Source organism: Electrophorus electricus, chromosome 22, assembly GCF_041902795.1.
Source record: "Electrophorus electricus isolate QZ-2024a chromosome 22, ASM4190279v1, whole genome shotgun sequence".
Classification (NCBI taxonomy): domain Eukaryota; kingdom Metazoa; phylum Chordata; class Actinopteri; order Gymnotiformes; family Gymnotidae; genus Electrophorus; species Electrophorus electricus.
In genome coordinates, this window is record NC_137518.1 from 14,117,372 (window position 1) to 14,141,590 (window position 24,219).

General features: G+C 41.5%; 4 protein-coding genes across 4 annotated transcripts; 1 reads left to right on the top strand and 3 right to left on the bottom strand.

Moving 5' to 3' along the window:
- Positions 1-1,017: 1,017 nt before the first annotated feature.
- LOC113589983 (cytidine deaminase-like) lies at positions 1,018-4,985 on the bottom strand. The gene is made up of 4 exons (XM_027029901.3): positions 4,663-4,985; positions 1,768-1,879; positions 1,562-1,619; positions 1,018-1,475 (listed from the first exon to the last, which is right to left on the bottom strand). The coding sequence occupies exons 1-4, from the start codon at positions 4,874-4,876 to the stop codon at positions 1,320-1,322; spliced, it is 540 nt and encodes a 179-aa protein (XP_026885702.2). The 5' UTR covers positions 4,877-4,985; the 3' UTR covers positions 1,018-1,319.
- Positions 4,986-6,855: 1,870 nt separating this feature from the next.
- Positions 6,856-8,854, top strand: LOC118240362 (dnaJ homolog subfamily C member 16-like). Its single transcript, XM_035520366.2, has one exon. It carries the CDS (start codon positions 6,917-6,919, stop codon positions 7,292-7,294), a length of 378 nt encoding a protein of 125 aa, XP_035376259.1. The 5' UTR covers positions 6,856-6,916; the 3' UTR covers positions 7,295-8,854.
- LOC145653103 (cytidine deaminase-like) lies at positions 8,722-9,587 on the bottom strand (the record flags this gene model as incomplete). The annotated part of the gene is made up of 3 exons (XM_081705663.1): positions 8,722-9,179; positions 9,266-9,323; positions 9,472-9,587. Coding segments are annotated over 3 exons (330 nt in total), but the record flags the coding sequence as incomplete, so codon positions are not given.
- A 10,685-nt stretch (positions 9,588-20,272) lies between these two features.
- Positions 20,273-22,543, bottom strand: LOC113585527 (trypsin-3-like). Its single transcript, XM_027023055.3, has 6 exons — positions 22,426-22,543; positions 22,163-22,224; positions 21,794-21,944; positions 21,422-21,563; positions 20,818-21,078; positions 20,273-20,650 (listed from the first exon to the last, which is right to left on the bottom strand). Exons 2-6 carry the CDS (start codon positions 22,212-22,214, stop codon positions 20,495-20,497), a joined length of 762 nt encoding a protein of 253 aa, XP_026878856.2. The 5' UTR covers positions 22,215-22,224; positions 22,426-22,543; the 3' UTR covers positions 20,273-20,494.
- Between the last annotated feature and the right edge of the window lie 1,676 nt (positions 22,544-24,219).

Here is a 24,219-nt window from a genome sequence, read left to right on the forward strand (position 1 = left end):
AATCCCGGGCCTGTAAGTAATTTAGAATCTGCTCGTTCCTGTTCATACTAGACTCTTTGAACTGTGTAACAGCAGATTCAGAAACGGTACCAAATGGATTAATGGCCTGAATAGTAGTCCAAATGTCATGTGTGCAGGAGATTATTTTAACTACAAGCATTTTTTTATAATGAACAAAAATCACCTCAACTATAAGATGAATTCAAGGTGCAACGTGTAGGGTATCTAAGGGACGTGCGTGTCCATTTTCCTGAGGATCATGCTGTCGAGATGTGAACTAAGCACCTGAGCTAGATTGATCGTCTTTTACCATCTGGTCGGTGAATCCATGGCCAGACACGCGCGCCAAAATTGACCAGTACCGCTAAAGCGCCTGTGAGAGTTTCCAGCTGGTTGGGCAAAAGCTATTTTGGAAACTGTGCTGGCAAATCACTGCCAGTCACTTATAGGTGTTCAAAACCGAGCACTGTTTAACTGCTTTTTGAATAAATTAGTCTACTAAATTAACGTCGTTTAGTTCTTCCTTATGAGTAAGATATGTACGTGCGTGCATGAAATGAAATGTCACGGTTGCCTTGAAGCTTTGTTTGGGAGACTTGACTCGTTTCTAGACGTCACCTTTCCTTTAACCCTTAAATTCAGTTTATTTTAGGCACCTTTAATGCCTTTCCCCCCTGCTTGTTGCACTTTGACAGCTTTTTAAATGTTCTATGCTTGGGACATTTTCATTAAAAAAAAAAAGACTTCAGTGCAATGGTTTACAAAATGTTATTTGACCGTATTGCATCTAAATGACTAATTCTCATATGAAACAGCATATGAAAATCAGGGTTTAGGATGTTGAATACCCACATCCCCTTTATTTAAAAGATGTTTTATTTATAAGATGTTTGTCCTGTTTTCCCCCAAAAATGTTTAACTTAAATAAAGTTTACACAAAGGCTCCAGTTGTTCTTAGTCTTATTAAAGAGTTTTAAACCATACATCATTCCTAAAGAAATAGAAGCAAACTTGATATTTGGTTGGTATCCAGTTTATTCAAAACACAACTGATTTCTCTCTTAAATGGTAGTAGAAATGTAAATATTAATTTGTATATTTACTTCTTGTGAAATACACTAAGCCAAACAGGATTTATAATGCACATTTCCACATCCTGTCTTCAGCATCACGGAAGCAGTAGTGGTACAGAGGTATGCAAGTCCAGCCACTAGTAAAGCATTTTTCATTGAAGACACAGGCAACAATGTTTTTATTTGACTTTGATAATCTGTTCCAAAGCCTGTGCTGTTCTTTTCTAGTTGTTTGTTCATCCACATTCATTTTGTAGCTGGTTCGACATCCTTAGGAATGGAATGCTCCCTCTTCATCTTCAGGTCCTCTGGGCCAAATGACTCCGGCAGCAGCTCTTCCACAGTCTTCTCCATGTAGGAGCCATCCGGCTTGGACAGGTACACGTCCCAGCTGGCCCCAAACTGGAGACATGAGTCATGATGTTAGAAAGCACACGCAGCCCCATAACATGATGGAGGTTTGATTTTCTAGCTGTGACACCACTCACCTCTCTCATGAATTGCCTGCAGCCACCACAGGGCGAGATGAACTGTTCGCGCAAATCGCTGGAAAGTCAAAAGTAGGTTACTGCTATATAGTTAGTCATGCATCAGGTTAGAGTTGATAACAATCATGTCTTATTTATGGGTAAGGTATCTTTGTAAAGCTCAGTTTAGGGGATACATTCTATGTAATATCTAAAAGGTAACGTACCTGGCTATTGCTATGGCTTTGAAATCTCTAAAGCCTTCGGATACAGCTTTTGAGATGGCGGTTCTCTCTGCACAGATTCCCAGGTTGTAACAGGCATTTTCAACATTGCAACCTGCTCAAAGAAAATGGAACAAAAGAGAATTGCCATTGCTAGTAAACCCACTTAGTTTAGTTTAAGCTTTATAGGAGTTAGATACATATAGGGTGTCATATATACACACTGAATGGCCACTTTAGTACAGACACCTGCCCTTCCATGATTGGAGCTTCCTTGTATGGAAATTGGACATGTGACACTGGAGTGCAGCATAAAGTCAGGTGTGCAAGTTTTCCGTGTAACATTTCAGTGTGAATCCACATTAGAATTGGAAAATTGAGCAACTTCATATGAGGTATGGTCAGTCAGGCTAAACTAGTCTGGACCAGAATTTCAAAAACTGCCAGCCTGGTGGGGTTCTTGTGCAACAGTTGTTATGCCCCTGCTTGCCAAATCTGCGGCGCTCCCTTCCTGATGACTCCAGCCCTGACGTGCTCCAGTTCAGTACTTGGATACTACTGCTGTGTTGTTACTGGCTCATCACCTAAGAAATCAAGATGGCCTATATATGGACCAAGTTGGGAGACAGAAGATGGCTTCTTATGGCTCAGCTTTGTTAGCTCTGCCTCTGCTTAGTATTTGTTCTTGTTTAGCTTCTTTGGAATTGTCTTTGTTACCCTGCCTCAGCCTGTTACTGGGTGATAATTAGGTTGTATTGGTTTTTATCCCCGTTATCCTGAGAGTTTGCTGGCCTTGCGTTTGTGTCTGCCCAGTTTCCCTGTGTATTCTTGCTGTTTCTTTGTGTCTGCCATGTGTGAAGATCTTGGTGACTGTAAATACTAGTTGCATTTACTAGCATACATAGTATTTACTAGTTGTATTTACTAGCCTGTTTGTTTGGGATTGGGGTTTGTGTCTGTTTTTCTGGTTAGGGAATCAGTTTTTTTTTGTTTTTGTTTTGTTTGAGGGTAGGTGGGTCTGGGAATTATGCTGTAGTGTGGGCTTTGTTGTTTGTTTTGGCATTGTACCCACTCCTGATGATTCACCAGTGTGAGTTCTTCTGACAGTACAATACATCACATTGACATATACCTTTTGCTTTGGGTTCTTTTATTCCATAGTCCATCTGGCTCAGTTATTCGAATTAGTATTGTGTTGCTGTTAGGGCCACGCTGCCTAGACTGGGGACATGACATGGTGTCGGATGTGTTGAGAGTAAACCAAGAATGGTGCGATTGAGAGTGTCCAGTGAATGAGGATCCTACGGACATAAACAACCCGTCAATGAAAGTGGTCAGACGAGGACGTCAAGAATCGTTCTGATGAACAGGAGGTGCGCAGTCAAGTAAATTGTAGCTGAACACAACACTGGTGTGTGCATGTCCAACTTAAAACTCATCACAAAAATTGGATCACTCAGCAGTGGAAAAGCATTGCCTGGTCAGATGAATCCAGATTTATGTTGTACTGTGCTGATGGCAAGGTTAGAAGCATGAAGCAAGCAAGCATGAATTGCCATTTACCCGACACCTTCATCCAAATGGACTTACAATTATAACTGAGTATACCTTGAGCAGTTGAGGGTTAAGGTCCTTGCTCAGAGGCACAACAGTGGCAACTTGGCAGGGGTGGGGCTTGAACCAGCAACCTTCCAATTACAAGTCAAGTACTTTAACCACTGATGAGTCCTTCCTGTTAGGTGTCAACAGTTTGATGCTGGTGGAGGTGGAATAACCATGTGTGGCATATTTTCACGGCACACCCTGGAACCGTAGGCCTTACCTAAGCATTGCGGCCAACCGAGTTAATTCCTTCAGGGCAGCTGTTCACCCTACAGCAGAACAGTGTCCCATGCCACAAGGGTTGTGTACTCATGGATTGGTTTCAGGAACATAAAGGTGAATTTTCCTTGCTTGGCTGGCTTTCCCAGTCCCCAGATCTTAATCCTGTAGAGCGTCTCTGAGATGAGGCAGAAGCTGCGGTTCAGAGCTGTCTGTACCTCCACCCAATTTATGGCAAATGCGATAAGCTACCCTAAAGGCCAAAGGAGGTCCAACATGCTCCTCAATGGGTGGTGTCTCTAAAAGTGGCCATAATAAAGTATGCATATGCATGTGTCTTCTGTCCTTACTTTGCATAATTACTTTTACTATTATGTGCCAAACATAATGAGTCTCTCAGTGCAGGCACTGATATATACTGTACTTTGACTTCCTACCATTAATCATTTGAAGTGGCAAACAGCAAATATCAACTTAAATTAGCAGAAAATAATTAGCTGTTTGGTTTTTTTTAATGACTACTTACTGAAACGCAAACACAGAACGGCATTACAGACTACTGCCTCTTTCCCCTAATCATTAACATAAGTGTCATGTGTTGTCAAAACACTTGTGACAGTGTTGACTATGGACCCAAGATATGCATTTTTTGCTTTTTATTATTGACATTGTCCTGTTCATCTCATACCATATACACTATTATTTGTGTCATCAATATAGGTTGGTGTGTAAAGTGGTAAAAGAACAGAGTGGACTGTTGTCTCCCTGCTTGATTCTCTAAGACTGCTCAAGCAAGCTTAGGAGTACAGGGTTTTTCACATTTTAAGCATGTCATTTTCCAGAAACATAGCCATCCTCGCTTCATGTTATGTATGCAACTTATGTTCTCAAGTATTATTTAATTTCTCTCGGACTCAGTCTGTCTGTTGATAATGTGTACACAGGAATTACAACAAACACAGCAAGCACAAATTTGGTGCTAGGAGGTTAGGAGTCTTTTAGCAGAATCTAATGAAATCGGATGTTATGGCAGTATTAAATTGGACTCTCGTAATGCGAGTGTGTACAGTTTCTCACCTGTGAACACTGTCCCATCGTGTGTTATGAGGGCAGCCCCCACTCTAAACTTGCTGTAGGGACAGTAGGCGAATTTCTTAGCTTCCAGAGCCTGTCGAATCAGCGTGCTTATCTCGGAGCAGTTACTCTTCAGACTCGTCGTTGTAGCATCCAGCAGTTCCTGTTTTACTTTAGAGTCTGCCATTTTACTTTGTTGTGCATGTGTGCGTGGCATCTTACCGCAACTTGGCTCATTGCCCTTCACTCTGCAGCCAATTAGACGTTCCTTGAGTTAACATGTAGCCAATCCCAGTGTAGAATCTTCCATCCCTCCCCAACACACCCCATCACCAACTTCCCGTATCTGCTTTCATGCTCCGTGCTTGCGTAACTGTTCCAGCCCGGTCAGCTAGCTCTCGTTTTGCTAGAAGCTGAGAGCATGCCGCAGTTTAAAGGTCACTGAGCGATGACGGTCATGTTTCTATCAAATATTTGTTTTTAAATCAGTGTTTTCAAGAACAGCTAGAGGTTGGCTCTGCAAAACTAATAATAACTTTCGTTTTTAAAGCCTGAGAAGAACCTATTGAGTAACAAGGGAGTAGACCAGTAACACGATTATTGCTCTTTAGTCCAATACCTCGAAATTTCACTTAACATTTCTTTTTTTTACATCCAATTTACGTAAATGCAAATTCTACAGTCAGAAGCCTTTGACGTCACAGCATACTCATTTACTAGATCTCCATGTAACGGTGAGGAGCGAGAGTCGGAATAACGGTCCAGAGTCCTATTACCAACACGGAGAGTACGGGAATACATGATTAACAAACAAAAAGATACAAAGCCACACGGGAAGCAGGCTAAAACAAAAAACGCTAGGAAAACTCGGTGCTAAGAAACATAAAGGCACGGAATCAATGAACAGCCAAAACTAAGGCAACAAAAGCAGGGTTAAAATACAATCAACTAAACGAGGGACAGGTGTTGAAAATCAAACGAGGGCCGGAGAAAACGAAACTATGGAACGGAACTAAAAAAATCTCAAGACAGGGAAAACATGGAACACGGAAATTGGGAGGGACTGATCATGACCCTCTACAGGGTAAAATAACATTTAATACACAAGCATCTGAAGCTTGTTGCTTCTTTCCAGAACAGGCGTCTTTCCAGAAACTGACAGTTCTCTTTGAAACTTTTGTTTCCGTAACACACTACAGTATAGGCACTCAACGGATGTTCCTCAGAAACCACAATCCATGATGCTCGCCACTGGCTTCATCTACCTCACCCCTACACCTGCACCTACCCCTACACAGTCGCATTCACTGAACCAACTATCAGACACAGTCGTACACACTGAACCACCTACCCCGACCCCTACACCTACATTAAGCTGGGATGACTTGCCTGATGCATTTGTCATCTCTAGTCTCATCTGCTTAGTGCACATGAGGTGGATTCAGAGTTCCTTTGTTCAGAGATACATTTGAGGAGTCCCCAGTCCTTCTCCATGCCCAGCTAGTGAAAACCAGAAACACAGTGGATCCTATGGCAGAGTCTTTCCATACCTGAGTGCTGACCTGCAAGACATGATCAAAACTAGAGATTATGTGGCAGCACCTAGTGTTCAGCTGGATCACTGCTCCAGTGCTCCCCAGCATTGTGACAGGAAGCACAGAAACAAAGATAGTTCAGCAGTGGTCAACACCATCTCACATTACACAACTCATACATTTAACAGTAAAATGATACTGACAAAACGTGTCACAATTTCTTGCGAAACAAAAGGAAAAGACATAGTGTCCACAACTCAGGAAGCTACTGCTCCTTTAGGGGTGATGAGCCACACAATCAGCTCTGTCTCAACACAGTCCAGCACCAACACTCCATGGATAGACAGAGGATTTGCATAGGGTTTTTTTTTTTTTTTTAAATTGCAATGTTTGATAAGGACCACTTGGCTTTTTGTATCATTTTAATAAATACATTTATTATTTATTATTCTTTTAAACAATAGAAAGGTTTGTGCGATGTGCTCCTGAAACAGAATGTAGTTGAAATTTAATCACTTACTATGATAATTTTGCAGATGATAAATTTGGTTGAAATGAAAATTAGTTCCACCACAGTAGCATATTTGTGCCTATATCAAGAGATCTTCTCCCACTAATTTAAAAGGGCTATGTTCATAAAATCTTTCCTCTATAATTGAACACCCCACAGGTCTCAGATTATTCACTATTCCTTCTTAAACGTGGACAAGCACCGGAAGTGGATGGACCTGCTTCTGGCCATGGCCCTTGGCACCAGGCACTCGGACATGGAGTTGAACGAGGGCACGTCCTCCCACGAACCGGACTATACGGGCTACGTGCTGGCCCTCAACGGCCACAAGAAGTACCTCTGCCTCTTCCGACCTGTGCACGTGGACGACAAGGAGGACTCCAGCAGGTCATCTGACGAGGACGCCAGAGCTCCCCGGGCAGGGGTGAAGACGAGGTCCAAGGGCAGCTCCCGGCGGCAGACTTCCTCCACGCCGCATGTGTGCAGCAAGCTCGAGCGACTGAGCCTCTGGATGGAGAGGCTGATGGAGGGCAGTCTGCCTCGGCACTACGTCCCATCCTGGCCTGACCTGGAAGCCCTGCAGAAGTGACCAGGCTGACGGGATGCCGGGAGTCTGGGCCGGTACGTACGTGCCTCTGTCCAGTGCTCACAGTTGCAGCAGGTGTGGGGATCGCAGGGGGAGTTTATGATAATGGGTAGCAGGCTTTATTCATGACTGTGAGATGACCGTCAGTACACTCTGTCTAAGATGTGAGGTTTCGTTAGGGGATTGTTACTGTTTTATTGGATTATGCACTGAATCACTAGCGAGCTTGTTTTTGGAGCGCTGCGTGTGTGTTTTGCTGTCAAAGCAAGTGCTGCACTACCAATGAATTTAATTTCCAAAGACCTCATTTGAACTGCTGCTTTATGCTGTAGGAACTAGTGTCTTAAATGGTTTTGCCCTGGTAGGGAAGAGGAGAAAGCCATCCCAATACTCTGAGGGTACTTTTGTTGTTTAATCCCGGGCCTGTAAGTAATTTAGAATCTGCTCGTTCCTGTTCATACTAGACTCTTTGAACTGTGTAACAGCAGATTCAGAAACGGTACCAAATGGATTAATGGCCTGAATAGTAGTCCAAATGTCATGTGTGCAGGAGATTATTTTAACTACAAGCATTTTTTTATAATGAACAAAAATCACCTCAACTATAAGATGAATTCAAGGTGCAACGTGTAGGGTATCTAAGGGACGTGCGTGTCCATTTTCCTGAGGATCATGCTGTCGAGATGTGAACTAAGCACCTGAGCTAGATTGATCGTCTTTTACCATCTGGTCGGTGAATCCATGGCCAGACACGCGCGCCAAAATTGACCAGTACCGCTAAAGCGCCTGTGAGAGTTTCCAGCTGGTTGGGCAAAAGCTATTTTGGAAACTGTGCTGGCAAATCACTGCCAGTCACTTATAGGTGTTCAAAACCGAGCACTGTTTAACTGCTTTTTGAATAAATTAGTCTACTAAATTAACGTCGTTTAGTTCTTCCTTATGAGTAAGATATGTACGTGCGTGCATGAAATGAAATGTCACGGTTGCCTTGAAGCTTTGTTTGGGAGACTTGACTCGTTTCTAGACGTCACCTTTCCTTTAACCCTTAAATTCAGTTTATTTTAGGCACCTTTAATGCCTTTCCCCCCTGCTTGTTGCACTTTGACAGCTTTTTAAATGTTCTATGCTTGGGACATTTTCATTAAAAAAAAAAAGACTTCAGTGCAATGGTTTACAAAATGTTATTTGACCGTATTGCATCTAAATGACTAATTCTCATATGAAACAGCATATGAAAATCAGGGTTTAGGATGTTGAATACCCACATCCCCTTTATTTAAAAGATGTTTTATTTATAAGATGTTTGTCCTGTTTTCCCCCAAAAATGTTTAACTTTATTTAAGTTTACACAAAGGCTCCAGTTGTTCATAGTCTTATTAAAGAGTTTTAAACCATACATCATTCCTAAAGAAATAGAAGCAAACTTGATATTTGGTTGGTATCCAGTTTATTCAAAACACAACTGATTTCTCTCTTAAATGGTAGTAGAAATGTAAATATTAATTTGTATATTTACTTCTTGTGAAATACACTAAGCCAAACAGGATTTATAATGCACATTTCCACATCCTGTCTTCAGCATCACAGAAGCAGTAGTGGTACAGAGGTATGCAAGTCCAGCCACTAGTAAAGAATTTTTCATTGAAGACACAGGCAACAATGTTTTTATTTGACTTTGATAATCTCTTCCAAAGCCTGTGCTGTTCTTTTCTAGTTGTTTGTTCATCCACATTCATTTTGTAGCTGGTTCGACATCCTTAGGAATGGAATGCACCCTCTTCATCTTCAGGTCCTCTGGGCCAAATGACTCCGGCAGCAGCTCTTCCACAGTCATCTCCATGTAGGAGCCGTCCGGCTTGGACAGGTACACGTCCCAGCTGGCCCCAAACTGGAGACATGAGTCATGATGTTACAAAGCACACGCAGCCCCATAACATGATGGAGGTTTGATGTTCTAGCTGTGACACCACTCACCTCTCTCATGAATTGCCTGCAGCCACCACAGGGCGAGATGAACTGTTCGCGCAAATCGCTGGAAAGTCAAAAGTAGGTTACTGCTATATAGTTAGTCATGCATCAGGTTAGAGTTGATAACAATCATGTCTTATTTATGGGTAAGGTATCTTTGTAAAGCTCAGTTTAGGGGATACATTCTATGTAATATCTAAAAGGTAACGTACCTGGCTATTGCTATGGCTTTGAAATCTCTAAAGCCTTCGGATACAGCTTTTGAGATGGCGGTTCTCTCTGCACAGATTCCCAGGTTGTAACAGGCATTTTCAACATTGCAACCTGCTCAAAGAAAATGGAACAAAAGAGAATTGCCATTGCTAGTAAACCCACTTAGTTTAGTTTAAGCTTTATAGGAGTTAGATACATATAGGGTGTCATATATATATATATACACTGAATGGCCACTTTAGTACAGACACCTGCCCTTCCATGATTGGAGCTTCCTTGTATGGAAATTGGACATGTGACACTGGAGTGCAGCATAAAGTCAGGTGTACAAGTTTTCCGTGTAACATTTCAGTGTGAATCCACATTAGAATTGGAAAATTGAGCAACTTCATATGAGGTATGGTCAGTCAGGCTAAACTAGTCTGGACCAGAATTTCAAAAACTGCCAGCCTGGTGGGGTTCTTGTGCAACAGTTGTTATGCCCCTGCTTGCCAAATCTGCGGCGCTCCCTTCCTGATGACTCCAGCCCTGACGTGCTCCAGTTCAGTACTTGGATACTACTGCTGTCTTGTTACTGGCTCATCACCTAAGAAATCAAGATGGCCTATATATGGACCAAGTTGGGAGACAGAAGATGGCTTCTTATGGCTCAGCTTTGTTAGCTCTGCCTCTGCTTAGTACTTGTTCTTGTTTAGCTTCTTTGGAATTGTCTTTGTTACCCTGCCTCAGCCTGTTACTGGGTGATAATTAGGTTGTATTGGTTTTTATCCCCGTTATCCTGAGAGTTTGCTGGCCTTGCGTTTGTGTCTGCCCAGTTTCCCTGTGTATTCTTGCTGTTTCTTTGTGTCTGCCATGTGTGAAGATCTTGGTGACTGTAAATACTAGTTGTATTTACTAGCATTTACTAGCATACATAGTATTTACTAGTTGTATTTACTAGCCTGTTTGTTTGGGATTGGGGTTTGTGTCTGTTTTTCTGGTTAGGGAATCAGTTTTTTTTTGTTTTTTGTTTTGTTTGAGGGTAGGTGGGTCTGGGAATTATGCTGTAGTGTGGGCTTTGTTGTTTGTTTTGGCATTGTACCCACTCCTGATGATTCACCAGTGTGAGTTCTTCTGACAGTACAATACATCACATTGACATATACCTTTTGCTTTGGGTTCTTTTATTCCATAGTCCATCTGGCTCAGTTATTCGAATTAGTATTGTGTTGCTGTTAGGGCCACGCTGCCTAGACTGGGGACATGACATGGTGTCGGATGTGTTGAGAGTAAACCAAGAATGGTGCGATTGAGAGTGTCCAGTGAATGAGGATCCTACGGACATAAACAACCCGTCAATGAAAGTGGTCAGACGAGGACGTCAAGAATCGTTCTGATGAACAGGAGGTGCGCAGTCAAGTAAATTGTAGCTGAACACAACACTGGTGTGTGCATGTCCAACTTAAAACTCATCACAAAAATTGGATCACTCAGCAGTGGAAAAGCATTGCCTGGTCAGATGAGTCCAGATTTATGCTGTACTGTGCTGATGGCAAGGTTAGAAGCATGAAGCAAGCAAGCATGAATTGCCATTTACCCGACACCTTCATCCAAATCGACTTACAATTATAACTGAGTATACCTTGAGCAGTTGAGGGTTAAGGTCCTTGCTCAGAGGCACAACAGTGGCAACTTGGCAGGGGTGGGGCTTGAACCAGCAACCTTCCAATTACAAGTCAAGTACTTTAACCACTGATGAGTCCTTCCTGTTAGGTGTCAACAGTTTGATGCTGGTGGAGGTGGAATAACCATGTGTGGCATATTTTCACGGCACACCCTGGAACCGTAGGCCTTACCTAAGCATTGCGGCCAACCGAGTTAATTCCTTCAGGGCAGCTGTTCACCCTACAGCAGAACAGTGTCCCATGCCACAAGGGTTGTGTACTCATGGATTGGTTTCAGGAACATAAAGGTGAATTTTCCTTGCTTGGCTGGCTTTCCCAGTCCCCAGATCTTAATCCTGTAGAGCGTCTCTGAGATGAGGCAGAAGCTGCGGTTCAGAGCTGTCTGTACCTCCACCCAATTTATGGCAAATGCGATAAGCTACCCTAAAGGCCAAAGGAGGTCCAACATGCTCCTCAATGGGTGGTGTCTCTAAAAGTGGCCATAATAAAGTATGCATATGCATGTGTCTTCTGTCCTTACTTTGCATAATTACTTTTACTATTATGTGCCAAACATAATGAGTCTCTCAGTGCAGGCACTGATATATACTGTACTTTGACTTCCTACCATTAATCATTTGAAGTGGCAAACAGCAAATATCAACTTAAATTAGCAGAAAATAATTAGCTGTTTGGTTTTTTTTAATGACTACTTACTGAAACGCAAACACAGAACGGCATTACAGACTACTGCCTCTTTCCCCTAATCATTAACATAAGTATCATGTGTTGTCAAAACACTTGTGACAGTCATGTTTCTATCAAATATTTGTTTTTAAATCAGTGTTTTCAAGAACAGCTAGAGGTGAGCTCTGCAAAACTAATAATAACTTTCGTTTTTGAAGCCTGAGAAGAACCTATTGAGTAACAAGGGAGTAGACCAGTAACACGATTATTGCTCTTTAGTCCAATACCTTGAAATTTCACTTAACATTTCTTTTTTTTACATCCAATTTACGTAAATGCAAATTCTACAGTCAGAAGCCTTTGACGTCACAGCATACTCATTTACTAGATCTCCATGTAACGGTGAGGAGCGAGAGTCGGAATAACGGTCCAGAGTCCTATTACCAACACGGAGAGTACGGGAATACATGATTAACAAACAAAAAGATACAAAGCCAAACGGGAAGCAGGCTAAAACAAAAGACGCTAGGAAAACTCGGTGCTAAGAAACATAAAGGCACGGAGTACAAACTTAACAGACGCACGGCATCAATGAACAGCCAAAACTAAGCCAACAAAGGCAGGGTTAAAATACAATCAACTAAACGAGGGACAGGTGTTGAAAATCAAACGAGGGCCGGAGAAAACGAAACTATGGAACGGAACTAAAAAAACTCAAGACAGGGAAAACATGGAACACGGAAATTGGGAGGGACTGATCATGACCCTCTACAGGGTAAAATAACATTTAATACGCAAGCATCTGAAGCTTGTTGCTTCTTTCCAGAAACTGACAGTTCTCTTTGAAACTTTTGTTTCCGTAACACACTACAGTATAGGCACTCAACGGATGTTCCTCATAAACCACAATCCATGACGCTCGCCACTGGCTTCATCTACCTCACCCCTACACCTGCACCTACCCCCACACAGTCGCATTCACTGAACCAACTATCAGACACAGTCGTACACACTGAACCACCTACCCCGACCCCTACACCTACATTAAGCTGGGATGACTTGCCTGATGCATTTGTCATCTCTAGTCTCATCTGCTTAGTGCACATGAGGTGGATTCAGAGTTCCTTCGTTCAGAGATACATTTGAGGAGTCCCCAGTCCTTCTCCATGCCCAGCTAGTGAAAACCAGAAACACAGTGGATCCTATGGCAGAGTCTTTCCATACCTGAGTGCTGACCTGCAAGACATGATCAAAACTAGAGATTATGTGGCAGCACCTAGTGTTCAGCTGGATCACTGCTCCAGTGCTCCCCAGCATTGTGGCAGGAAGCACAGAAACAAAGATAGTTCAGCAGTGGTCAACACCATCTCACATTACACAACTCATACATTTAACAGTAAAATGATACTGACAAAACGTGTCACAATTTCTTGCGAAACAAAAGGAAAAGACATAGTGTCCACAACTCAGGAAGCTACTGCTCCTTTAGGGGTGATGAGCCACACAATCAGCTCTGTCTCAACACAGTCCAGCACCAACACTCCATGGATAGACAGAGGATTTGCATAGGGTTTCAAACTAAACACTGGGTTTAGTGGTTTAGAACTAAAAAAACTCAAGACAGGGAAAACATGGAACACGGAAATTGGGAGGGACTGATCATGACCCTCTACAGGGTAAAATAACATTTAATATGCAAGCCTCTGAAGCTTGTTGCTTTGGCCGCAGGCCAACACAAACAGGCGTCTTTCCAGAAACTGACAGTTCTCTTTTAAACTTTTGTGTCCGTAACACACTACAGTATAGGCACTCAACGGATGTTCCTCAGAAACCACAATCCATGATGCTCGCCACTGGCTTCATCTACCTCACCCCTACACCTGCACCTACCCCCACACAGTCGCATTCACTGAACCAACTATCAGACACAGAGGTGGATTCAGAGTTCCTTCGTTCAGAGGGGAAGTAAGATATTTTTGAGGAGTCAGCAGTGGTTAACACCATCTCACATTACACAACTCATACATTTAACAGTAAAATGATACTGACAAAATGTGTCACAATTTCTTGTGAAACAAAAGGAAAAGACATAGTGTCCACAACTCAGGAAGCTACTGCTCCTTTAGGGGTGATGAGCCACACAATCAGCTCTGTCTCAACACAGTCCAGCACCACCAATCCATGGATAGACAGAGGGTTTGCATAGGGTTTCAAACTAAACACTGGGAATAGTGTGTTAATACCAACCAAATATGTATCATATCTGGTTATTTCATTACCAGCCTGTTGACAGAGAGGGTGAAAAAATTCACCAACTGTCTGAATGCACTTTGGAGAGGCATTCTGGTGTCCATATACGTCTCAAATTATGTAGAATAATGGCTTTGTTTTACTAGGTAAGTTGTTTATGAAAGATTCCCAGTGCTGGGTAGCCTAACTCAGATTAGGGCCATCCTCCCTCATATGGGAAGTGCCCATGGGCATAATTGATGGCAGGAAAAGCACGCCAACATTTGAACTGCTGTCCATTTTGGGGCCACTCATTAGCACAGAATAATAAATGGAAAGGGGAATCATCAGCTGCAGTCTCTCTTTGCCTTTCTTACCTTTTTAAAGGGTCGCCATGTACTCATGAGGACGGACAATACCACAGTGGTAGCGCATATCGACCAGCAAGAGGTGGTCTTTGATTCCGCCCCTCACACTATTAGGCAAATAGATTGATCCTGTAGAACAATCCTCATTCCTTGTCTCTGAAAGGCATAGGTATGCAGGGCTTGGAGAAGGGTAGACTCCCCTTTACAGAGACTCAAAAGGCAACCCTAAGGTGGTGGAATAGATTTGGAGCCAAGATTTGGAATCAGAATGCCAGTGGATCTGTTTGCATCAGGAGAAAATGAGCAATGTCCTGTTTTCCTCTTTGCACCATTAGAGGACACCACTGAGAAAAGACAAATTAAGCCTTTTGTATGCATTCCCACCCACATGACTAATCTCCCCAACCACCACAATTTTTGGTTAATTTAGTAATCGATGGCCTGGAAAGCACAGAATAGCAGAGATTATTCAACTTGTCCATGACTATCTCTGGCAATCCCTGGCCACTTTTATTGAACAGGAAGCTGCTGAGCCAGGAACAGGGAGAAACATATAATTCCCAACGTTTAGTTTTATGGACTTCTTCTAGTTAATTGACCACAACTGAGCTACCACCAAATGTGACCAGAACCAGATCCCTTTATGGATACAAGCAGGTTTGTGTTTGAAGGGACAAGCTTGAGCTAATTTGTCAGGGCCTGGTTGTTTGAGATTATCATTCCTTCAGGATTTTATAGATAAGGGAATGATTTTTCAATCATAAAAGAGCAATTGAGAGCAAACAGGACCTTCTCTGGTTCTAAACTACTTTCTATGGTGGGAAGCAGAGCACCCAATTGAGCATAATCTGCAGGGCGGATAGACAGCCTGGGTGAATCAAAGAATAATTAAAATTTGTTCCACCTATGCATGAGTCAGAAAGATAAAGATTCTTATTTATATGTGAATATATGGAATCACTGAACAGCATATTAATAAAAAAGAAAATCTTGTTGCATGATGGTTTCCTTTTTTAAAAAATCTTTTCCTTATTGCCTATCACCCCATTTTGTAATGTATGCAATCCCTTTTTCCCTGCTCAATCCAGGGGAACCCCCACAGTAGTGCCAAACCTGGGAGCAGACCAAGACCTGCCAAACTCTGCAGAGTCAACTGCAGCCTTGCAGTACTCCAGCTGTGACCCACTTCAGCCTTTCAAAGAATACACCACAGGATGACCCCAAAGTGAGCATGGAGCTTATCAAGTGCACAGCAGCAGGCCACAGCAAAGCTTGGGGACCTTCCACTTTTCCTGCTCTTGGGGGAAGCCCAGCTCATGGTTGGAGTATGATTTGCTGAAGGCAGCCATCCTGCAGCAAATCAATTAAACCCCAGGGCAGCACCAGCAGTACTTCTGAATGCTGAGACTCAAAGAGTTTGACCAATCCTTCATCTTTGCACAGAAGTTCTGGGATTGTTACAAGCAATGGTTCTTCTCCAAGGAATGTGATTCCATGGCGATTAATGATCTCATAGTACAACACTTCACCTCCTGTCTACCTAAACAAACCTAAGTGGAATGGGCCTATCTCAAGACCACCTCATGGCATAACCAGGGAGAGTAAGCCTTTCTGTCTCTCTACTTGTCTCCACCCCTCAGAAATGAGGACACCTCCCAAACTTCTTCCCTGTATTCATATTCCCTTCTCCATTCCAGCCCCACCCCCTGTCCCCACGCTCACTTCCCTGCACTCTTTCTCCCTTTTCCTTCAAGTTGGGCTGGGTTGAGGCCCTTGCAGGAGAGCTGTTACTGTTCTGTGCCAGGGACACACTACCTGTCAGTGAAAATCAAATGGCATGCATATCAAGCCTTGGTGAATTTGATCTGCAATCAGACCACAATCCACAAATTCTTGGTTCAAAATTACTGGAAAAAAGCATGGCAGATGACAGGGACGTATGTATATGTGGACATTCCTGAATATCTATTTGTGTTTGTCATTATTGATTTTGGGGTAGAAAATCATAGTGTCAAGGCATGAATTTTGGGCATCAAATGGCCAGTCTCCGGGGATAATAAGGCAGGTGGACCTTGCCCTAGACATGTATGTGTGTGACATGTGAAGCCCTCAAGGAAGAAGCACCTCCAGGGCCGTCATCATCTGAACCAGAGCAGGAGGGGCCAGGGGGTGGGATCCAGCCAGCAAGGCCCTGCCCAAAAGGGGGGACTTGCACAAGAGTGCGTACTGGCTCACCACTGGAGTCCTCCTACAGGATTTCCCACTCATAGTCTCAGGACAACACCCCAATGCATAGCTTTGGGTAAGTGAAGGCAATTGATGGTCAGGTGCTTGACCATCAGGGCAGGTTGCCCTGTCATACCCAAAATTTCTTCATCATTAATGATGAATTATGTAGAGTGGCACAGGACACAAATAAATGAGATAATTATCCAGTTGGTGGTTACCATAAGCCACAGGAGCAGGCTTTTCCATGCAGCAGCTCATAATAATTCTTTGGCAGGGCACTTAGGGCAGGATAAAAGGCTAAAGCATCTAAGGCTGAATGGATCCCACGTCTGAGTCTGACAGTGGGGGTATGTGATGATGGGGTCACGGTTGAATGTCGTCTCTGGGCTGGAAAGACAGCCCAGGTAAATCAGTGAGTAAAATTGATGGCATCTGTGCATAGTTTGCGGCATCTTCCTTAAATGTAGGTTTTTCTTTCAGGTGCTAATGTATTATGTCAGTACTTTAACTCCTGATTGTCACCATTTGCTATTTTTGCTGGTCTTGAAAAGGTATTTTTACTTACTGACTGATTACTGATTACCATTACTGAAATGCACATGTGCAAGAAGTCTAGCTACCACATTTCAACCTAGCTGACGATTACATCCGCGCATAGTTTGCAGTTGCTTGCTTATATGCAGGTTTCTCTTTCACCCTTTGCTATTTTTACTGACCGGCTATATACCATTATTGAAATGCACATGTGCAAGAGGTCTAGCTAGCCAGATTTCAACCTACCTGATGTTAACTAGCAAGCAGTAAACTTCACCTAGGACATTTGGTATTTTGACAAACTAGCCCACCTTTAGATCATTTACCAATAGTTGCAGATATTATATGAGTATTGTAATACTCCAAGATATACAGAGGACTGCAAGAATGTATTGGGCCAGGAATGCATTTGTTGCTACATACTGGCCATAATTCAGTTAACCACTAGACCACTCACTTTCATGAGTGAATGTGTGATCTACACTTAGCTTAATAACTAGCTCTCTAGTCACACTTCAGTCTATATCTGCATCATTTACTGATAGTTGCAGAGTCAGAGAGGTTAGCTAGAGAGGTTAGCTAAGACTGTCATTTCATACCAAAACATATACTGTATTTATATAGTACTCTATTTTACATCTTTGGTCTACATGTTCAGGCTCTGGGGAAAATCTTTGTGTACTTTCTTAGGCAGGGTCACATGAAACAATATATGTAACATATAATAGATGCCACCTTTTATGCTCCACCACCTTCCAAAAACATTGTCTTCCAAAAGACATAGAAAAGTCATTGACACTTGTGTGACAAATGGTATATAGCCAATAATCATACAGCTACACTTGTCCAGGTTTGTTCTGAGGGGACTGCCTCTGTGGTATGGGATCTTTTTTGGGAAAGGTATATTGACTTGTTTTCATTAGGCTGGTTTTGTGTTTTAGATGTGACTAGCTGTTGTTTTGACTCTGGATATTTCATGTGTACCTATCAATTATACAGTACTCTGTTTTCCATGTTTCTGTAGATTGAATAATATACTATGTGGGTTTATTGTTTTTGGAAAAGTTCCCACATGCACTTTTCAACTGCGACTGATAGCTATCAGGGGTGACTTTTATATTTTCTTTCTTTGTTTGATTTTTGTTTTTGTTTGTAGGCAATTATCAAATACAACTTAACCGTGTTGTAAGTTTCTCGGTCTGGAACATATTAAACTCTGGGTCTGTTCTCAGCCGATCCCATTGAGCCACCCTACCAAGGGTTACACATCAGTTATTCATTACTGTAGAGTTTTGTAAATATTGTATTTTAATATTAATTCAACTTTCTGCAAGTGTATTATATCATCCCTGCAGTATATCTTGATTTCAGAAAGCTGTTAAAGTATCAAATCAAACTATTGAGATGAATCGTGATCTTTATAACTTTTTATTTTCTAAAAACAAAAACTTTAAAATGAGGTTAAAAGGCAGAGGCACCAGATGTATGACAAATTTCATACTGCGCTAAATTTGATTCATATGGGTACCTCTTTTCACAGTGAAAGAGACTGGCCATCTCCAGTTAAAGACTCAAGGAACATCTGTGTTCACACATTGCACATATGCACATATACAAAGTGTGTCCTATAAATACCACTCCAAAGTCCTGTAAATGACACATTTTTCCAGAATTTCTCCCCTTCTGATGTAAGTGGGTGGTCTTATATAAGTTCTATTCTTAACAGTCAGAAAGTTGATGCCCCTCCTACATGTTCTATGTTCCTACATACTCTACACAAACCTAAATTTGTTTTTATACATCACATGGTCTCTGACAAATTGGAGCATACCAGTGACACCAAGTTAGATAAAGCTAGACTGACATATATGATAGTTTGAGTGTATAGTTAATTAGCAGTGAAATCTATGTAATTTTACACTATCCACTGAGCAAGCTGTTCATGTGTAAGCCAATAGATTTCATCCTGTTAGCAAACACGGAAAACTATCATACTGTCTGCTCCGATGATCGAGGCTCATCTGCTGCCTGAACTATCTGCATCGGTATCCTCACTGGGAAGCTTGTACATGTATGGTTGCATTATTCTGATCTTTCTTGCACCATTACATCCAGCTAGGAATGTGTAGCGTAGCACTCTGCAAGTCTGTGACAGCACACTGTCAGTCAAGTACTGGAATGTAAAGACTGTGACCAGACTATTCTCAGCTAGGACTGATAAGTCAAGTTGATTTGCTTTTTGAGCAGTGTTTTTATCATATTTCTTTTCTATTTTTACTGAACGTTTGTTGAATGTATAATAGTCTAGTTTAGTATCATACAAACATTTTTATATGTTCCCTGAGTCTTTAAATAAATTTCTGGCACGCTAATCAGTCAGTAGTACTAGCTACTGGTTTTTCTGTGAACTTTTGTGAACAAGTGTGGTTGTGAGGTGGTGATGGGCATGGTTGTTATAGGAGACTAAATGACGAAAAGAAGAAAGCAAGAAAGATGGGTGGACAGACAGAAAGAAAGCTACTCATACATTATGCTGAATGGATTGGGTATTTTATATAAAATAAACATATTTAAATACGACTACTGTGAGCTGTAAATGAGTAGAGATAAAATAGGGGGCATTCCAGAACCTCATTCAGTCCCATGGTAGATAATAAATGCCAGCAACATTGTGGATACTTATCTAGAAGTGCTATAACCAGTGACTGGCAACTGGCAGCCACCACTGGCAGCTACCAATGATGACTGCAACTAGCCACTGGCCATCACTGACTGGTATCTTACATCCTTGCATTTCTGGCGCCAAAGGAAATTGAACCCTTGCTGAAAGAAGTAATACAATGGAATCCTTTAGCAGTGAGTATACCTATCCCCCTGAGGTGTCTTTTCCTCAGTTAGAGTGGCTGTTGACTGAGTAGAATTCAATAAAAGGATTAAATATTAAAGCATTGGGATTAATTGATTACTGTTTGTCTTAATGAATTGTTTCTCTGGTTTCCATGTATTTGTTTGAATTATTTATAAATTGACTGCTATTGATTGTATCATGTCTTTGGCTCTGCTCTTTTGAAGAACTGTATGGAATTTATTCTCTATGACAAGTGGTTACATCAAAATAATTCCTAGGGTACAGTTCTAGTTAGCTACACTAGCCCCACCTCATGGTTGTGAGTTCGAATGTAAGGTTGCTTATAGTATATCCTATACATTACTGTTTTGTTATATGCAAATCATAAAGTAGCTACAAGAATTGGCCACCGACACACATGGTGAAGAAGTCCCCTTTTTCCCTTTTAACTAGCAATACCATTTTATTGTGCTGCTAAAACAGCCTAGTTACTGTTGCTGCTGATGGTCGAATTGATCCATTGGATGAAGTTCCGGACTTTGGTGTACACCCCAGGGTAGTAGGGGTTGGCACAGCTGATGCCCCAGGAGACGATACCTTCGAAATAGCCGTTACACACGAGGGGGCCGCCAGAGTCACCCTGCCGTCGGAAAGGGCAGAATGTCACACTGCCTGAAACCTCGATGAAGTCTTTCTGACCATGATCAGTGTCCAGGGCAGCAGACTTCATACCAAGCCAATATGAAGTGATAAAGAACTATATTTACAGATTCTATTTATCACTTTAGAACATTATCCTTAACTCACCTGGCAGGAGTCTTTTCCCCCGATTGGGGAGCCGGCACACATCATGCTGTCTGTGATCATGTAGTAGTAGTAGTACACCTGGCAGCCGGAGATGACCTGCACATCCACGGACCGGAGCACAGGTGACAGGTAGTAACTGTACACCTGTGTGACTCCCCAGCCGCTCACTGTGCATGTCACACCCCCGGACAGCGGCGAGGCGCTCACGCTCGACAGCAGAGCAGGCTGCACGTAAGCGTTAACGCTGGCTGGACGGTCGAACTGACCCACACGGTAACACATGAAAACGGAGCGCAAAGACACTTAGGGAGGACTGAACCCATCACTAGAAAGAACATGTGCAAGGCAATCAGTGCTCAGGTATGCTCTGGGAGCTCAGGTATGGTCTGGACATTAGAATCCCTTAAATCCATTGACAGCCCTGGGTTCTGCAATCACTTGGGTTATTTGAGCAGTTTATACAAAGATTAAACTATATGGCCCACTGAATGGTTTATTGGATGCATGGAGTGAGTTGTTAGTTTGGATAAATGAAAGGAACACTTTCGTTTAGGTCCCATAGCCAAGCTCATCGGAGAATGTTAAACATTTTTGTTTAACTTACTTTCAGGAGCATGATGTCACCATCAAATGTCCTATAGTTGTACATGTAGTAGACGAGGGCTTTGGTGACATTGAATGCCTGCACAGTTCCCTCCAACTTGGTTAAATCATGTGCACCCAGGACTACTGTGATCAAATAATATCTGTGGACCAAAGAGGAAGGTTTTGAGTCAGGTACTCTCTCCTAAGCCTAAATCACATTTGTAACCATAATGTTGCCTAGATGTTTCATTTTCAAGTTCATCTGAGGCTTTCTGAATTCTGCCATGAAGATCACGTTTTTATTTTTACTGGGGGAGTAAAAATTATCATAAATGTTTAACGTGTAAATCAGCTGTACTTAAAATATATTTGAGATGGCAACAGTTCTTACGGCTTCCAGCAGTGGGCGGCAGACACCACCCACTGGGCATTTATGAGGGTTCCCCCGCAGTAGTGATTGCCGTTGTACTGTATAGACGCCTGATATTTAATAGAATTGGGCACTACCTCCTGTCCGCCGATGATTCTCTGCTGCAGTGAACCTGCGAAAAGAGAGACGTCTGAAAGTTTTGTAAATTATGTTGGAAATAAAATACATTTTGTGTTTAATCATATCTGCGTAAAAACGTTAAAAACAATCAGCCTTTGCAACTGAGGACGGTGATCGAGAATTAGTTGATTAGGTTGTGTAATGGGAATAAATGCGCAGTATTCACCGCATTTAAATGCGTACAACGTGACCAAAGCCGTGAAACTTTACCTTGAATAATGAAAACGACGAGAAGAATTGAATATTCAACATATTTCTTCATGTTAAAAAATCTGAAACAAAGTAGTAAACATTTGACGGTATAGGACTACGACGACTTTACTATATAGTAGTTATATCATGTTAGCAATTGCATGAGTGGGTCTGGGTTCATTCAAATTTGTCAAGTAGCCCAATATACCTTTTTTTTTTCATTTATTTTACCACCCTATAAGAAAAATAATCGCCATAATAATACCAGTTGTAGTACTCACTTGGCAGGCGCAGGTCAGATCTGTAATAATCTAACAGGTGTGCTCCAGAATTGGTGACCCTGGGAACCATGTCTTGGCTTTTATAGTGTAATCACATCTGTCCCTTAGGTATGACAACTTGTTGTCTCTATTGTTTCTTCAACACAGACAGAGATGGGAGTGATATTCATCTTGGCCCTGCCCAGCGGGTTTCAATAGCAGTGGACTCCTTTTGTTCAATCACTATCAAGGCTTCTGTGTACTGTGTTCAGGAATAAGAAGAGGTATTAACAGGTTGTACAATAAGCTAATTTGTTAGGCAAAGCTGTATAGTCCTAGTGAAAAGAATATCACGTCAGGGGATGATAGTGGGTTTGAGGAAATATAAACTCCCATTTTGTTATAGTTATGTTTGTTTTATATATATATATATATATATATATATATATATATATATATATATATATATATATATATATGTAAAATTATATATATATATATATATATATATATATATATATATGTATGTATGTATGTGTGTGTATATATATATATATATATATATATATATATATATATATATATATATATATATATATATATAATTTTACAGTTATGATAAATGAAAAGCTACATATTTATTATTTAATGTCGATACTTATAAGGTCAGATTCAAATTTAAAACTTTATTGTTGATCAATACCTGACAGAAATTTGTCTTGACAACATTCATCTCCTTTAAAATATTTCACTACTTACAAATTAAGACAATTTATATCCATTGGAATAAAAGACTTTCTAAGAACATTTGTTTTAATCGGAGGACATTTATAGTAGTGATCTTATGGCAACAACTGTAAGGAACAGTAAACAGGATGTGTAGGGTCTTGTATTATAGCATTAGCGTTCCTGTTGACAGCCCACCTAATAACCTGTTCTAATCTGCACTTGCTCTTGGCAGGGAGTAATACCAGGATGTGATATTACAGTTCAGAACTGTTTCAACAAGGGATTTATAAATAGATATAAATAACCTATTGATGTTATCTATGATGGTATGTGACATCATTTCAGAAATCAATACAAATTATTATCAATGCAAAATAATTTAACCAGTTCCTTCTATCTGATACATAGTCTGTAGTTGAATAATAGGTCTAAGTAGATTTTGACGCAGAGATGTATCGGTAGTTAAAACTCTCTCTGGGCCAATGTCCCTCCAGAGCTCCCGAGCTCTTCAAGGAGGGCTCTAGAATGGGTATACATTATCCTGCATTGTTCTGCTTTCTCCTCTGGGCTGATAGATAAACTGATACAAGAACTCTCTCTCTCTCTGTCTCTCTCTCTCTCTCTCTCTCTCTCTGTCTCTCGTCCTTACTGAGTGCTAAAGTGTAGCTATTAAACCACAGACATCACACCATCATAAAGAAGGCAATGCAGATTAGATTCAACAATGTGTGGCACAATAACTTGAAAACAATTTCTTCACAGGTACCTTTTCTTTAGAATGTGGAGTATATGTAAACATACAATACATGTATACCAGTTAATGCCAGCGAATGACAAGAATGCCAGTAAATGACAAGAATAATTTCTTTAGTTCAAACACAAAAACAGTATATATTAGGGCCTCAAATGTACCCTTATTTACATGCACACATGTCAATATACATTGTGTAGAAAAAATTAGGCATGCCTACCCAATAATTTATAGCAGCCCCTTCTGGACTATCAACCCCTTCTGGACTGTCAACCCCTTTTGGACTATCAGAAGGATAACTGCAGACCATATTTCTCCTGCACACGCCTGGTAGA